General features: G+C 37.8%; 1 protein-coding gene across 2 annotated transcripts in view; it reads right to left on the reverse strand.

The window, feature by feature from the left end:
* The window catches only part of PTPRQ (protein tyrosine phosphatase receptor type Q), a 141,854-nt gene that overhangs the window by 23,728 nt on the left and 104,298 nt on the right, over window positions 1–13,828 (reverse strand). For both annotated transcript variants that reach the window (XM_056342105.1, XM_056342104.1), the window contains exons 46-53: window positions 13,201–13,445; window positions 12,504–12,570; window positions 11,756–11,914; window positions 10,329–10,551; window positions 9,811–9,884; window positions 4,108–4,207; window positions 3,178–3,306; window positions 1,898–1,942 (exon numbers count right to left, since the gene is read on the reverse strand). In XM_056342105.1, coding sequence (XP_056198080.1) covers window positions 1,898–1,942; window positions 3,178–3,306; window positions 4,108–4,207; window positions 9,811–9,884; window positions 10,329–10,551; window positions 11,756–11,914; window positions 12,504–12,570; window positions 13,201–13,445 — 1,042 coding nt within the window. The remainder of the gene's footprint in view (window positions 1–1,897; window positions 1,943–3,177; window positions 3,307–4,107; window positions 4,208–9,810; window positions 9,885–10,328; window positions 10,552–11,755; window positions 11,915–12,503; window positions 12,571–13,200; window positions 13,446–13,828) is intronic.

Consider the following 13,828-nt stretch of genomic DNA (forward strand, 5'->3'; position numbering starts at 1 on the left):
ACATAATAAATAGTATACTGACTGAGAAATGACAAAGCATCTGGTTTGCAAAGCATTTCCTTCAAATGTGTACTGAATGGGATTATTAGCAGATACAGAAAAAAGTCTATACTGCTGTTTTATCACCTAAGATTTTCACACAAACTCCCCATCACCCTTTCAGGGTAGAAAGCATAATTAGTTGGACCAGATTTCAGCTGATTTACTGCTGTCCAAGAAATACAAATAAGTCATCCTGGAAAAGGAGTCTGCCCATGTTTGTTTTCCTCATATAATTACAAGATGACATGAACTGAAACCAGCATTCTGCAACACAGCAAGCTTTGCAAACACAGCTGAGATGATAGCTGACTAAACGTAGCCAACATATAGCAGTAGGTTATACAGATGCAGTGATGCACAGTCCCATTCCAAAAGCACGATAAATTTGTAAAGGTTATACTGCAGTCATCAACATGTAATACAATAATGTAACATGCTAACATGTCACGGCTTAAACCACAAATCATGAGAATGATAAGGACACCACAAGAACTAGGACTGTGATTGACTTCTACATAGCTATTCCCCAAAGGCAACAGGTACAAAAGTTCTTTTGCAGTGCAACTGTGGAAGTCTGAAAACAGGCAGCGAATATATTTTAGACATCAGGTTTTGCACTAAGCTGCCTTGCTGCATGCTGCTTCTTGGTGCAAGAAGCTTCTAGTAGCTTCTTGATATCACTCATTACCAGGAAGGATGTATTTATATGAGAGATAGCATTAGAGACACCTAAAATGTCTCTTTTGGTCACTGGCATTATCAGAAAAGACTCTTACACATACTGAAACATTCTTTAAAGCTTAAAAAAAAGCCATAATAAACTAAAAAGTTTTGAGCAGATAAAGGATATCCTTCCCCTCATTACTGTATGTATGTTATCTAGTAGAGTCCCATAGTACATTTACTGACTTCCAGTTGAAATGATGGTATGAATCCTGTCCCAAGGAACTCTCAGTTGGTGCCTGCACTTCAACAGCTTCTTGTAATGTCCAACAAAGAACCTGGGCAAGGAGCCTGCTGTAGCTTTAGTACCACTACTGTTTGAAAAATAATAGTCCAAAATTTAACAGCTGCATCATGTACCTTACAAGAATGGCAGAACAGAGTTTGCTTTTGGCCATTGAAGGAGCGGGGAAAGAGGAAAGAGAAAAATACAGATGGAAGGACATGAAAAATTGATAACAAAAATGTGAGACTGACTCATTAAAATAAGGGTGATGTAACTAAAACTGCTGAAGCACTGTTCAGTAAAGGCCTTGCTGTGCATAAATCACACAATGAAGTGCACATAGGTATGAAATATTGTAGTTTGCAATCACCCTATAGAGTTTTGAGACTATACAAATCTAAACTACACACAATTTAGACAGAAAAGTGGCAGAACAGTACTCCGCAAGCTGAAAAAGGATTTGACTCGTGGATATGTTGCTGAGATTGTAGTAGCATAGTACAAAACAGCTGCAGTGTGTGTACCAAAGGCAGCTGAGAAAAAAAGAGAACGTCTCCTAACTACATACATTCTAACTGCCAAAGCAAAGAAACAGCATGTTTCTTATGTTACATTCGCACTACATTTGCTTCAAGGATAGGTTGTATAGAGCAGTGCCGTATTGTCATGTGTTATAATTTCCATGTAAAAATTGCCCTGATTTATTTCAAAATACTCGTGGAACTGTTATACCTTAATATTAGAGACTAAAAATAAACATGATTTCAAAATGACAAATACCACTGTTTGCCATTAGTATAGCTGCAAAGATGGACATTTCGTTTTGATTAACTATATCGTTCAATATAGCACACAGAGAACAGCACAGAAAACACACCACGTTGCTTCAATAATATAAAAACTTACTGGATGACAAATATCTCCTTGCGTCTAAAGAAAAATGAAGAGTATCTGGAAGTAAAATCCATTAACACTTTAGTATGTAAACAAAATTAGTACCATTCTTATTCAGCTAACACTTTGGAAACAAGGCCATTTTGAAGATCCATCAAGATCATTCATATGAGTCACAGTTATCACAGTGCATTGGCAATGGTTCTCTCTTTACAGAATGTTTTCTGCTGTTATTAGCAGGTACTATACAACGCTATCTGAATGACATATACCCCACACAGAACATACCACACGCATTATGTCGATGATTTCCAGATGATTTATAGTATGTTTTCTCATCTGTTACAAGCAGCCATTCTTGTGTGCACTACTTTAAACAGGTTTGTACATGCAATCAGCTTACTCTGTACCACACACATAGACATCTACACACAAACAAAACAGGTCAACAGCTACAACCTTTCATCTTCCAGCTACTCCTAGTCTGCAACAGTAGGATGCCTGACTGCTAGGGCAAGACTACTTTTAGGCTTCTCATCTTTAAGGAGACTGCATACCACAGTGTTTCATCTGTGAAACAGCAGGGAAAATACAGGCAGGTAAAGAATGTTCACCAAACATTTCTAACTCAGTTGGATGTCATGTATTATTTAGAATCATCATTACATTTATTCAGTGAATAATATTCGTATTTCTGGGAGTCTGAAAGAGCAGATTTCCTTTGATAAATATGGCTGACAAGATTCTTTGTTGGACAGAAAATATGAATAGCCTGGAATTGCTGCATATACCTTAAAGGAACAGATGTCAAGATAGCCAATGTGCTGAGCTCCACAGAAACCCAGATGTTATGCAAATCCCTTTGTGAAAAAAACACTTTCTAAATGTCAATTAAACAATGACAGATTTGTTCTTGAATTAGCTAGCCAGGACTTCTGGGAGTTTGACTTTTTCAAAATGCTTATGTAGTTTTGTAGTCTACACAAAACAGGGCCATCAAAAAAACCCAGAAATTCTGCATGTTTAAAAATATGTAGCCCTTTTTTTTTCTAACACAATTAAACAGTGATTTGCACTTAGATCTTTATCTTGCTGTAAAAAGAGCTGAAGATTAAGTGATTTTCTAAAAGCTAGTGAGAAGTGTCTTGAGGATGGAGGTCATTCTTTGAAAGAGGATCTCAGTGACCTGTGTAAATAAGAACACCACAAACACTTCCAAACAAGCAAAGGTCAGAAAGGGGTCATGGCTACAGCCCCTTTGGACTACTGTTTTGCCTAAGGAGTACGCTTACCGTGTAAATCTCTCATCCTTCAGTTCCAGGTCTGCCACTGTGATCAACTGATCCAGTTTGAACTTAGTGTCAATAATTTCAGCATCTCGTGGGGAGTATGTGCCTCCCTCTTTTTGCTTTTGCCGAATTCTAAACAGAAAATAATGGTGAAAAATAAACAGGCAAAAGATTTAAGAACACGTATGCCAAGAACACTTTGATTAGACAGGCTGAAACTGAAAAATGGTTGCCAGGAATCCTTCCTTGGCCTTTATTCTGCTCTTCCTTCCAACAGTGTGATTTAGTCAAGTCCAACAGTTACCTTGCCTAAAATTCATACGGAAGGTGTCTAGCCTATATATTCTTAGCTTTCCTACACAAATTCATTGGGAGTGCCTTAATGATGCAGATGAGGAAGAACAGAACTTCTGATAAATGAGTAAACATCATGTATGCAGTATCCAGTCTGCTCCTTTACATGGACGTTTTGTTCACAATTTGAATTAGAAGTCAATTTCTCTTTCACATGTGAGATGTCAATGTATTTCACTAATAAATGTATTAGTAAGACAGAAACCAGAAGTTAGAGTATTTAATTCATATTGAGCTGTCAAAAGGGTTAGCCATCATGCTAACTGCAGCCAGCTGACACTGATCTGTATCTTCAAGTCAATAGAGAAGTAGCTGTAAAAGGTAAGATAGGCTACTGCTCTGATTTACCCTCTGCAGAAGTTGTTTTTTCTCTTTCATCTATGGAGGTTATCCTCACTAGACTAAAGCTTTTGTGAGTCCCTCCTTAAGTTTCTACATAGAAGAAAAGAAAAACAAAAAAGAAAATGCAATTAATTTTGAAATGACAGATTGGTTCCATTTATAGGACTGTTTCAACTCGTCTGTAAAACATTTCTGAGTTCTTGCAAACATGGTATGGCATGGATACATAAATCTCACCTGGCAAAAGTATACGCTGCAGCCACCAAAATAACAACTGAAAGTATACACAAAGTAACAGCAAGGATAACTTCTACAGATCTTCCTGACTGTCCTTCACCTGTAACAGAAAGTGGAAATCTAATACTTCGCAGATTGATTACAATTTTGATTTCTGACAGGGCAAAATCAGGGAACAATGAGATACAGACAATTTTCCCTCTGTACAACTGCATCCGTTTTGTGTCAGTTGAAGAGCTACTCAGGAAAGAAAAATGTAACAAAACCAGAAACCATTTATGTAAAGGTTCCTAGGTATTGCTGATCTATGTAATACATAATGCTAATATGTGCAGTCAGACCCTGGCACTTTTCAGTTTTACTGCTAAACAGGTTAAGGTAGGTCTACACTGTAGTAACAACAGTCCTAACACCAGCCTGAGCTGAGCTCCTGCTTCAGTCTGTGTATCCAAGAACAGGCACACTACTCTAGCAGCCAGGAGTAATTAAGCTCCAGAAGCGGAGAAGGAACAGCCGCAACTCTAAAGCTATGAGGCTTGCAGCTACCACTCACAGGCACAAAACAAAAGATGGCTTCTTGGAGATACTCTCCTCAGGGTGCTGAAGGAACCCACCCAGTGATCGGATCTGAACTTTCTGGATTAATCTACCTCACTGACCATTAACTCATGCTCTGTATTTATGTGGGAATTGGTGATATTGTTAGGAATAACCACCAGCAGGTCAAAAGTGATCTTAAAGGTGTCTATGACAAAAAGCTAAAGGCGCTGGTATTCTAATCAGTCAACACAGGTGAGAATGAAGGCTCATTCAGAGACTGATAAACCATGTAAATCAGTAGTTTCTAGACCTCTTTATGAACCTCTTTGGTGCTAAATTTCTGAAGCTCATTTAGTTTCCCATCCTTCCTGGTAATCCTGTCCATATCTCAAAAGTCTCAGCCTCTTTTTTCCTTAGGCACACAGTGAAAATACAAAAACGAAGGGATTGCTACTGCCGCTATTGTCCACCTATGCTGACATTCACCTCCACTTGCTTCCACTGTAGAAAACCTAGCTCCTGTCCATCCTCCAGGAAGGACAGAAAAATGTACTGCTTCCTGCTATATGAAACAGATTTCCCGCTCAAGGGACAACATCCTCCCAAGGACACACTGGGAAACACTAAAGTCCTACCTTTGTTTCTCTCAAAAGGCTCTGATTTTTGGATTAGAGAGTATGTTGCGGACGATCTGGACTGCATGTACATTGGAGAAAATGAATAAAATTCAAAATAATCCTGATTTAGCTGAAGAAATAATCTTAAAACAGTAGGATGCAGTTTTGTTAGATCAAGTGCATGGTTCTACACATAGGCAGGAGTAATCAGCTACAATGATACAGCATAGTAAACAGTAGGTTAGGTAGAAATTTATTGGAAGAAAGTCTGAGATTATTGTAGACCAAAACCAACATGAATAAGTAATATCATACCTGTATGAAATGATAGACAACAGAATTAAGTACAGTTTACAAAATACCTGAAATAATTCTTCCACCCCATTAGCAAAGTTTCAGATGCGACACTGGACACTATAAGGTAAGAACAATTTAGGCCAGGGAAAGACAATAGAAAAGCAAGAACATAAACAGCGTTGCAAGGAAAAAAGGAATGAAAAAGTCCCTGCCACTCACTGATCTCTGTGATGAGGCACAAATGTTAGTAATATGGAAGAACAGAAGAATCTACAGAGGAGCCTCTACAACAGTTCTATTTATTTTGCACTAAACAGTGAAGTCAATGTTAAACCCTACAGTTAACATCAGTCCAAACATTATTGATCTTATTAAACAAAACAGTGCTGGCAAAATACCCACCAAGAACAAAAAATTACATTTCCTTCTACTTTGCAACAGGGGAGGACTACACACGTCTGTAGAGATGATCATGGGCCAGGGAAAGGAGAGAAAACAGAAGACATCATGTTGTATAATTCTGAGGTGCTGCAACTCAATACATCATGATAACAAACTGCAATAATAGAATATCATAAGGTAGGTTTTTATGCAAAAGGCAGTGTCAGGAAACCCCATTTTAATTATTTCCTGTCCCATCAGCTTTGTATTTCATATGGAAAAAGTCTACACTTACACAGGACTACCAGCTGCCCCACAGTGATTTTGAACTAGCTACCAGAGTTCATGAAAAGGTTATAGGCTGTCTTGTATTAGAATTTTAAATAGTAATTGTCACCCCATCTTAATTATCTCATGGAAAAATCCTGACCTTTCATCGTAGTATAGATGTTACTTTTGCAATGTCAGTCATGGGTTATGAAGGAGAAACTCCACTTCTCCAGCTGAAGAGGAGAGCTGTGGTACTCCAAGTATGGTTGAGTGGGAGCACCATATTACAACATATCCTTTACCATAATCAAAAAATCATTATTGCAGCTGTGTATTCCAGTAATTTCTGCTTCAGTGTTCCTCCATGGCAAAGTTCCTATTGTTTAACAAGAGCATCTGCACCTGCCACAGAGAAGTCTTTCATAGGTTTTCCATATTTTTTTCTGCTTCAAACATATTTAACATGCAGTATTGAATTGCACAGATACAAGGTTAGCTTTCTGATTTTCCAGATCAAAGACCTACCTATTCTGTAAGTAGACTCAGAAACCAAAATAATGTAGGGTTTTTTGAACTGCCATGAATGCCCCTGCCAAATTTCAAATCAGCGTTTTATCTACTAAAAGGAAAGTGTAATGCTGGAAAAACATGAATTTCAGTGATTATTTTAAAAAAGGTAATTGATTTAAAATTAAATTGCAATTCTGATTTTAGGCAGCATAAATTTCTTCTGAAAAGATGCTGTTGTTACAAGTGGAATAGAAGTAATTTGTCATAGAGATACCTAAGAGCTACTTATCCTTCTGGTATGTTTTCTGGGTTGTGCTTCCAGAGCAAGTCTGAAGTTCATATAACCAAAGCATCATCTGTAACGAAACACTTGGACAGGGTTCTTCAGGTTATGTGTCTCACAAGAAGATGTGTCTAAAAAAATCTAAATTCCTTTATTCTTTTAAGATGACATTGGTAATAGCATTGCCAGTACTGTGTCTTCAAGGCTACTCAACTGCAGTACCTGCATCACTTGTGATATATGAATTTGGTGTTGATTCCACAACACTTGCAAGAAAGCATAGAAGAAACTTTTAATTATCTGTTCCAGTTAAGTTTTATTTTTTGTTGGATAGGCTCTGAAATTTAGAAGTTAAGGCTAGACAGGAGTTTGCTGTAGTGCCTATCTTAAAAGCAGTGCTTGATGTTAAATGTTAGCACAGAAGGCACTGGATGGGTATGAGGAGCCATGGATAACTGAAGAATTTATCAGGTCTATTATTTTTCCTATTGCTTTTTATTCAGCATACAAACAGAACTTGCTTCTTTATGATCTACATCAAAGGAGAATGTGTCAAGGGTTTTCAGTAGCAATACAGAAGCAAATGAATTACACTATCTGCCTGCCACTGAAGCATGATTTCTTCAAGCATTGCAGACTTTTCTGTTAGAAAGGAGAAAGTTGCCCAGAGGACTGGATACAGTTGGATAATTTCCAGTAGACTTGTTTTCCCTGACTGAACACACTGTCTTTCTCTTACTTGGCAAACTATTTGCTTCATTGGCTTAGAACTTTCAAATTCAGAACATATAAAGACAACTTTTGTGTTGCACTTTCCAAAACATTCAGGGCTACAGATACAGTGCCAGATCCTTTCAGAATATTCAGGTAGTGAATTATCATTTCAGGATCTTCAGTATCAGATCATGTAACAAATTTCTAACATGGATTAGATGAATAAGGGAGCTCATATCACAGAAGATGAATGCCAAATGAAAAATATGTGCCCACTAGAATTCTTCTGGGTACTCAACCAGTTGTCTTCGGATCCCTTTTCAGAAAGTCAGGGCTAATGCTTAGCTAAGAAAGTTTTGGCTTACCAATATATTAAAAGAACTTACAGATCTTATTGCGATCTGCTACAAGAATCTTCACTCCCAGTTTTGGGGGTAGTTCAGCACTGCCATGGAGGAATTTATGCTGGATTTGAGACCCCATAACAGCTGGACTATTGGCGAGTGACAACAGAACCTGATGAATTCTATTAGACAATATTAGTTTATTAATATGAAGCTTTGCCTGTGTCTAAAGGATGAAGGGCTAAAGGGTCATGCCCTCAGATGAGCTGCCACTAGAAGGAATGATCTGCAGCCAAGAGATTTCCTACACTAGGCTCACTGAAATAGAATCACAGAATCATAGAATTGTTTAGGTTGGAAAAGATCTCTAAGATCATCAAGTCCAACCATTAACCCAGGACTTCCAAGTCCACCACTAAACCATGTCCTTAAGTGCCACATCTACATGTCTTTTAAATACCTCAACCACTTCTCTGAGCAGCCTGTTCCAATGGTTGAGCACCCTTTCAGTGAAGAAATTTTTCCTAATATCCAATCTAAAACTCCTCTGGTACAACTTGAGGCCATTTCCTCTTGTCCTGTCCCGTGTTACTTGGGAGCAGAGTTGTGTTGGGATCAACACCCATCTCCCTACAATCTCCTTTCATGTGGTTGTAGAGAGTGATTAAGTCTCTGCTGAGCCTTCTTTTCCCCAGACTAAACAACCCCAGTTCCCTCAGCCGCTGCTCAGAAGACTTGTGCTCCGGACCCCTCACCAGCTTCATTTCCCTTCTCTGGACACACTCCAGCACCTCAATGTCTTTCTTGTAGTGAGGGGCCCAAACTGAATACACTATCTGATGTGTGGCCTCATAAGTGCTGAGTACAGGGTGACGATTATTTCCCAAGTCCTGCTGGCCACACTGTTTTGGATACAAGCCAGGATGCTGTTGGCCTTCTTGGCCACCTGGGCACACTGCTGGCTCATGTTCAGCCGGCTGTCAGCCAGCACCCCCAGGTCCTTTCCCCAGGCAGCTTTCCAGCTGCTCTTCCCCAGGCCTGTAGCGCTGTGTGGGGTTGTTGCGACTCAAGTGCAGGACTCAGCACTTCTCCTTGTTGAACCTCGTGCTTGGCTCATTTGCCCAGCCTGTCCAGTTCCCTCTGCAGAGCCTGCCTGCCCTCAAGCAGATCAGCACTTCTGCCCGACTTGGTGTTGTCTGCAAACTTTGTGAGGCTGCACTTCATCCCTTTGTCGAGATCATTGATACAGATGTTAAACAGAACTGGCCCCAGTACTGAGCCCTGGGGAACACCACTTGTGACCAGCCACCAGCTGGATGTAACTCCATTCACCACTACTCTTTGGGTCTGGCCATCTGGACAGTTTTTTACTGTGGAGAGTATGCATTAACAGCTCTACATCCAACACAGAGGGAAACTGCACAAACAGTATAGTTTTTGGCAGTTCTCCAAGCAAGATGACCTATCCTGTTAAAATGGTATTTTTATTGGTATAACTGAATCTCTGCTAACAAACTTTGTCAGTACTGCTTCTTCATGGAACAGTCCAGGCTGAGGTAAGACCACTTGGCAACCTCAAAAGGACACACAAAAGAGTGGATATGTTTCCTCAGCCATTCTGGTTAAGATAGTCCAACAAAAATAGAGAATATTTACTGCAGGGAAACCACTGCACTAAAAAGAAATATGGAATTGTCTAGATTCTTTGGAAGTAGAGAAATACCTTAATAAATGACACTGTCCTTACCTAATGTTTTGACAGGGTCAGAATAGTCAGAATCTGTAAACTGTCCTTTAATGTTAGTTGCTCTGAACTTAAATCTGTGAAATAAAACAAAAAACCCTAATGAAATAAAATTTTATGTGCATTTTCTTAAATATTATTTCATATAGAAACGAAAAACTATTTTTCAGGTTTAGTAAAATAAAAGCTGGAATCATTATTCACCTGCTAAGTTGATGTTATGACAGACATCAAGGACTCAGTGTCAATATATTAAATGTGTAATCAGACTGTATTAATTACTTATATTGAATTTGGTCTTATTTAATTTAAGAACTCAGTAATCATCTTTTGTTACCTGGAACACTTTAAAAGATTTGTCACACATATTTATGCTCAGCCAAAAAATGTAAAATTAGAGACACACGAAGATCATTTCAGTCTCCACTTTTTGATAATTGAACTACGTTTCATATGTTTGTGTAAATCTGTATTTCACTTAAATCTTTCTCTTGGACAAACATAGAGACAAATGTACTTACAGGTACTGCTTTCTTGGTTTCAGTGGGCCATTACATATTTTGTCTTGACTGCCTGGTATTGTACATGTAGTATCAGCACCTATGACATATATCTCGTCTTTGCCACTCAGATCTTCTTTTCCTTCTATACAAGGTGGGTTTGGGAAGCCTTCATTTGTAAAATATGGCCTTGGTCTGTTGAAGTAGGCATCATACCACTTAGTAACATTCCCATCATGCTGAGCTATTATCAAGAAAAAAAACATTCCCATCATGCTGAGCTATTATCAAGAAAAGAAACAATCAGATACAATTTACATTCTAACCAGACTGTAATTAAAGAAGTTAAATAGGAAATTAATATTTTTAAGAGCTTAGCACACTATCACTGCTGTTTACAAAACTAAGTCTATAACTGTATTTGCATTTGAACCCAAATTTCCTTGTTATCCACACTATCTATATTTTGTTAACTCAGAGTGAGTCACTTGAATTTTAAACTGAGCACGGCTAGCAAAGACAGTAATATGAGTTTACTCTTAAGACTGTTTCATAAATGAAATGACTAGATTTTCATAAGTGGATAGTACCCAGCAACTCAGAAGAAAAATCTTCAAAATGTTGCTTAACATGGTATTTGTATGTCTATCCATTCAAGAGAATCTTCACAGCAATAGCTATGAAGTAAATGTATGTAGGATTAGTGCTAAAATGCAAAATTCAGAAAAAGGCAAGAGACATAATGTGAATTCCCCTAGTGTGAATGCTTCTATGCTTTGAAAGCAAGCAAAACAAGGGAATTAAATAACTGGAATTTGTCCTTTTTAGGTAAAGTAAGCCTGACCATATGATGTCCTGTCATGAAATTCCCACTCACATTGGTGGGCAATTACTCAAAAGAGCATCATGGCAGTTCATATGAGTAAATGTTCATCAGTCCATACAAGGGAACACCCATTCTAACTCACAGTCTACAGAAGGGATTTACATAAATCCCTCTGCCCCCATTCTGAAATGGAAATATCAACTGCACATGACCGCATTCTTTTGCAGGCAACACTAATAGCAACAGAAGAATAACCTTGCAAAAAAAAGTTTCAGATTGATCTACCTTTCACAAATGCCAAACTTTTTTTTTTTAAAGGAAATGGGCAATAAAAAAATACAATGATAACAATAGGGCCAGAATAATCTTGGTGACTTCAAACAGCATGGGTGATTCTTCATTGGCAAGTGTTCCCAAAATCCAGTAGCCAGCCCACAAGTATTGTGAAAGATACTTTGCTCTTAGTACTGTTGCCACAGCTGAAGTGACTTTGTTAGCTGCTTTCTAAAGTGAAATTACTGGGACCCAAGAAAGGAAATAAAAAAAGAAAAGACAAACATCCTGAAAATAAAGAAATTAAAAAACCTCAAAACAATTTTCAAGAGAACTTATAAAATTCTACCTCCAGCTTCCACAACAAGAACCTGTATCTTCTTGATAGGGCCATGATCATCACTGTAATAACATATTGGCATTCTGATTGTAATTGTTGTAGCTGTGACGAGTAATGCCCCATTGGTATCATAAACTGGTGTTGGTTTCTTTTTAGGTCGTGGTGGTTCTGTTTTTAAACAAAGATATATCACAAAGTTTTGTTTTAAAATGTTTTCACTACAAGTACTTTGTTGAGGCACATAGCTGTGTTATGCAAGACAAATCTTCAGCATAGGTTCAGGGAAAACTTAATGTTCTACTTAATGCCTTAAGCCTCTAAAAACTGTATTCTGATAACTGCCTCTGCATATCAGTTTTCAATTAAAAGACAAAACAAAAGACTGAGTCTCAGTTTCTCAATGAATTTCCGTCAATGACACTATTTATTTCCACAACTGTGATACTGTATACTTAGCTATACCTCTGTGATATTCTTTTAAGCTGTGTGCTGATGGTAACTAAAATACTGGTCAGTATGATTACTTCACTGAGTTTGCACATGGTTTACAGTATTACTCAGATACGAATAGCAAATGATCAGTGTTATGCAGCAAAATTGAGCACTGCAATTCAAGGCTGCCAGTTATGAGTTCCTGCTCCTACATTATGCCATCTTTAAATAAAAGACAAAGGCACACAACTGTGTACTCAGGTGTAACAGCAATTTCTTCAGCATTTATAGAGATTTCAGCTAAAGGGTATTTTATGAAACATACCTTTTATATCCATGGTTATTTTCAATTGAATTTTTGGCCCTGCACCAGCACCATTAATTGCATACACCTTAAAAAAACAAACACTTGTTTTAATGTTTATTTGTAAGAGCTTCAAACTAGCAAAGTCTGGATATATTTGAAGCAACAATGAATACTGAAACACTCCTTTTGCCATTCATACTCTGCTAGAACTTACTTCATACTTCTTTAGAGTCATAAGTACAGTAACACTTCATCACTTGTAGCTCTTACAAAAAGGAGAAAAACATGCCCACTTAAATAGTTATGTCGACTCCTCTCCTGTCCTAGGCTGATTATTTGAAAGGACTTCATGCACATACTTCTAGCAAGCTTCCCTTGCAGAACTGGACCTTTCATCTAAGCCAAATGAGCAATGCAAGTAGTGGAATTAAGAGAGGAATTTAGTCTTGTAGTTGTGATGATGTGCCACAGGCTGCTTTGCTAGCACATGAACTGGTGGTCCACAGTACAAAGCTAACCACTAGTGATGTGTCCTGTTCCCACTTGCTCTACCCTCTCATTGCTCCCCTCATTCCTCAGACTTGTCTCTCTTCACACCCCAGCTAACATTCTTGCCATGAAAATCTCATATTCAGCCTAGGTTTAAGTTCCCTATTCAGACTAATCTCTCACTCATTCCAAAGAAAAATGCCAAAGAAAAAGTAACAGTTCTTACGCTGACATTATAGGTATGTCCTCCTTTTAGTCCTTCTATCATGGCAGTAACTGACTGATCTGTTTTACCAATGACACTAAGGTTGTGGATCTGGATGGCAGCTGGGTCATCTTCATTGTAAACCATAGCTTGATACACCTGAATATTTCCATTTGGTTCAGATGGCGGCACGAATGTTACTTGGAACTTTGTTACTTCGTCTGGTATCTTCTGAAATGTTATGTTGTTAGGTGGGTCTTCAGGTACTGAAATAAATAATTCAATGATCCACTTAATCGGTTTACTACTATTACTATTAGAGTAAAACCTGAAAAGTTACAAATTATATTTTTGTATATCAGTACTTTTTCATTGGTATTTTCTGGTTTTATTAAAGAAATCTCAAATCCTTACTGCATATATAAATATTTATAAGGAATAAAAATTTAATATTTAGTGAAATCCTATTCTTAATGATAGAATTTAATACTACAAATATTAAAAATATTTTTTAGATAGCCCTTGGAATGTCTTTATCAGAAAAGCTTCTTCTGATTTTCTACTCAGAAAGCCTGAAGGCATCATTATACCTTGAAATACATCCGGTGTAAACAAATCGTTGCATGGGTTGACAAGCGAGAAGCAAGTG

Source organism: Falco biarmicus, chromosome 5 (genome assembly GCF_023638135.1).
Source record: "Falco biarmicus isolate bFalBia1 chromosome 5, bFalBia1.pri, whole genome shotgun sequence".
NCBI classification, from domain to species: Eukaryota; Metazoa; Chordata; class Aves; order Falconiformes; family Falconidae; genus Falco; species Falco biarmicus.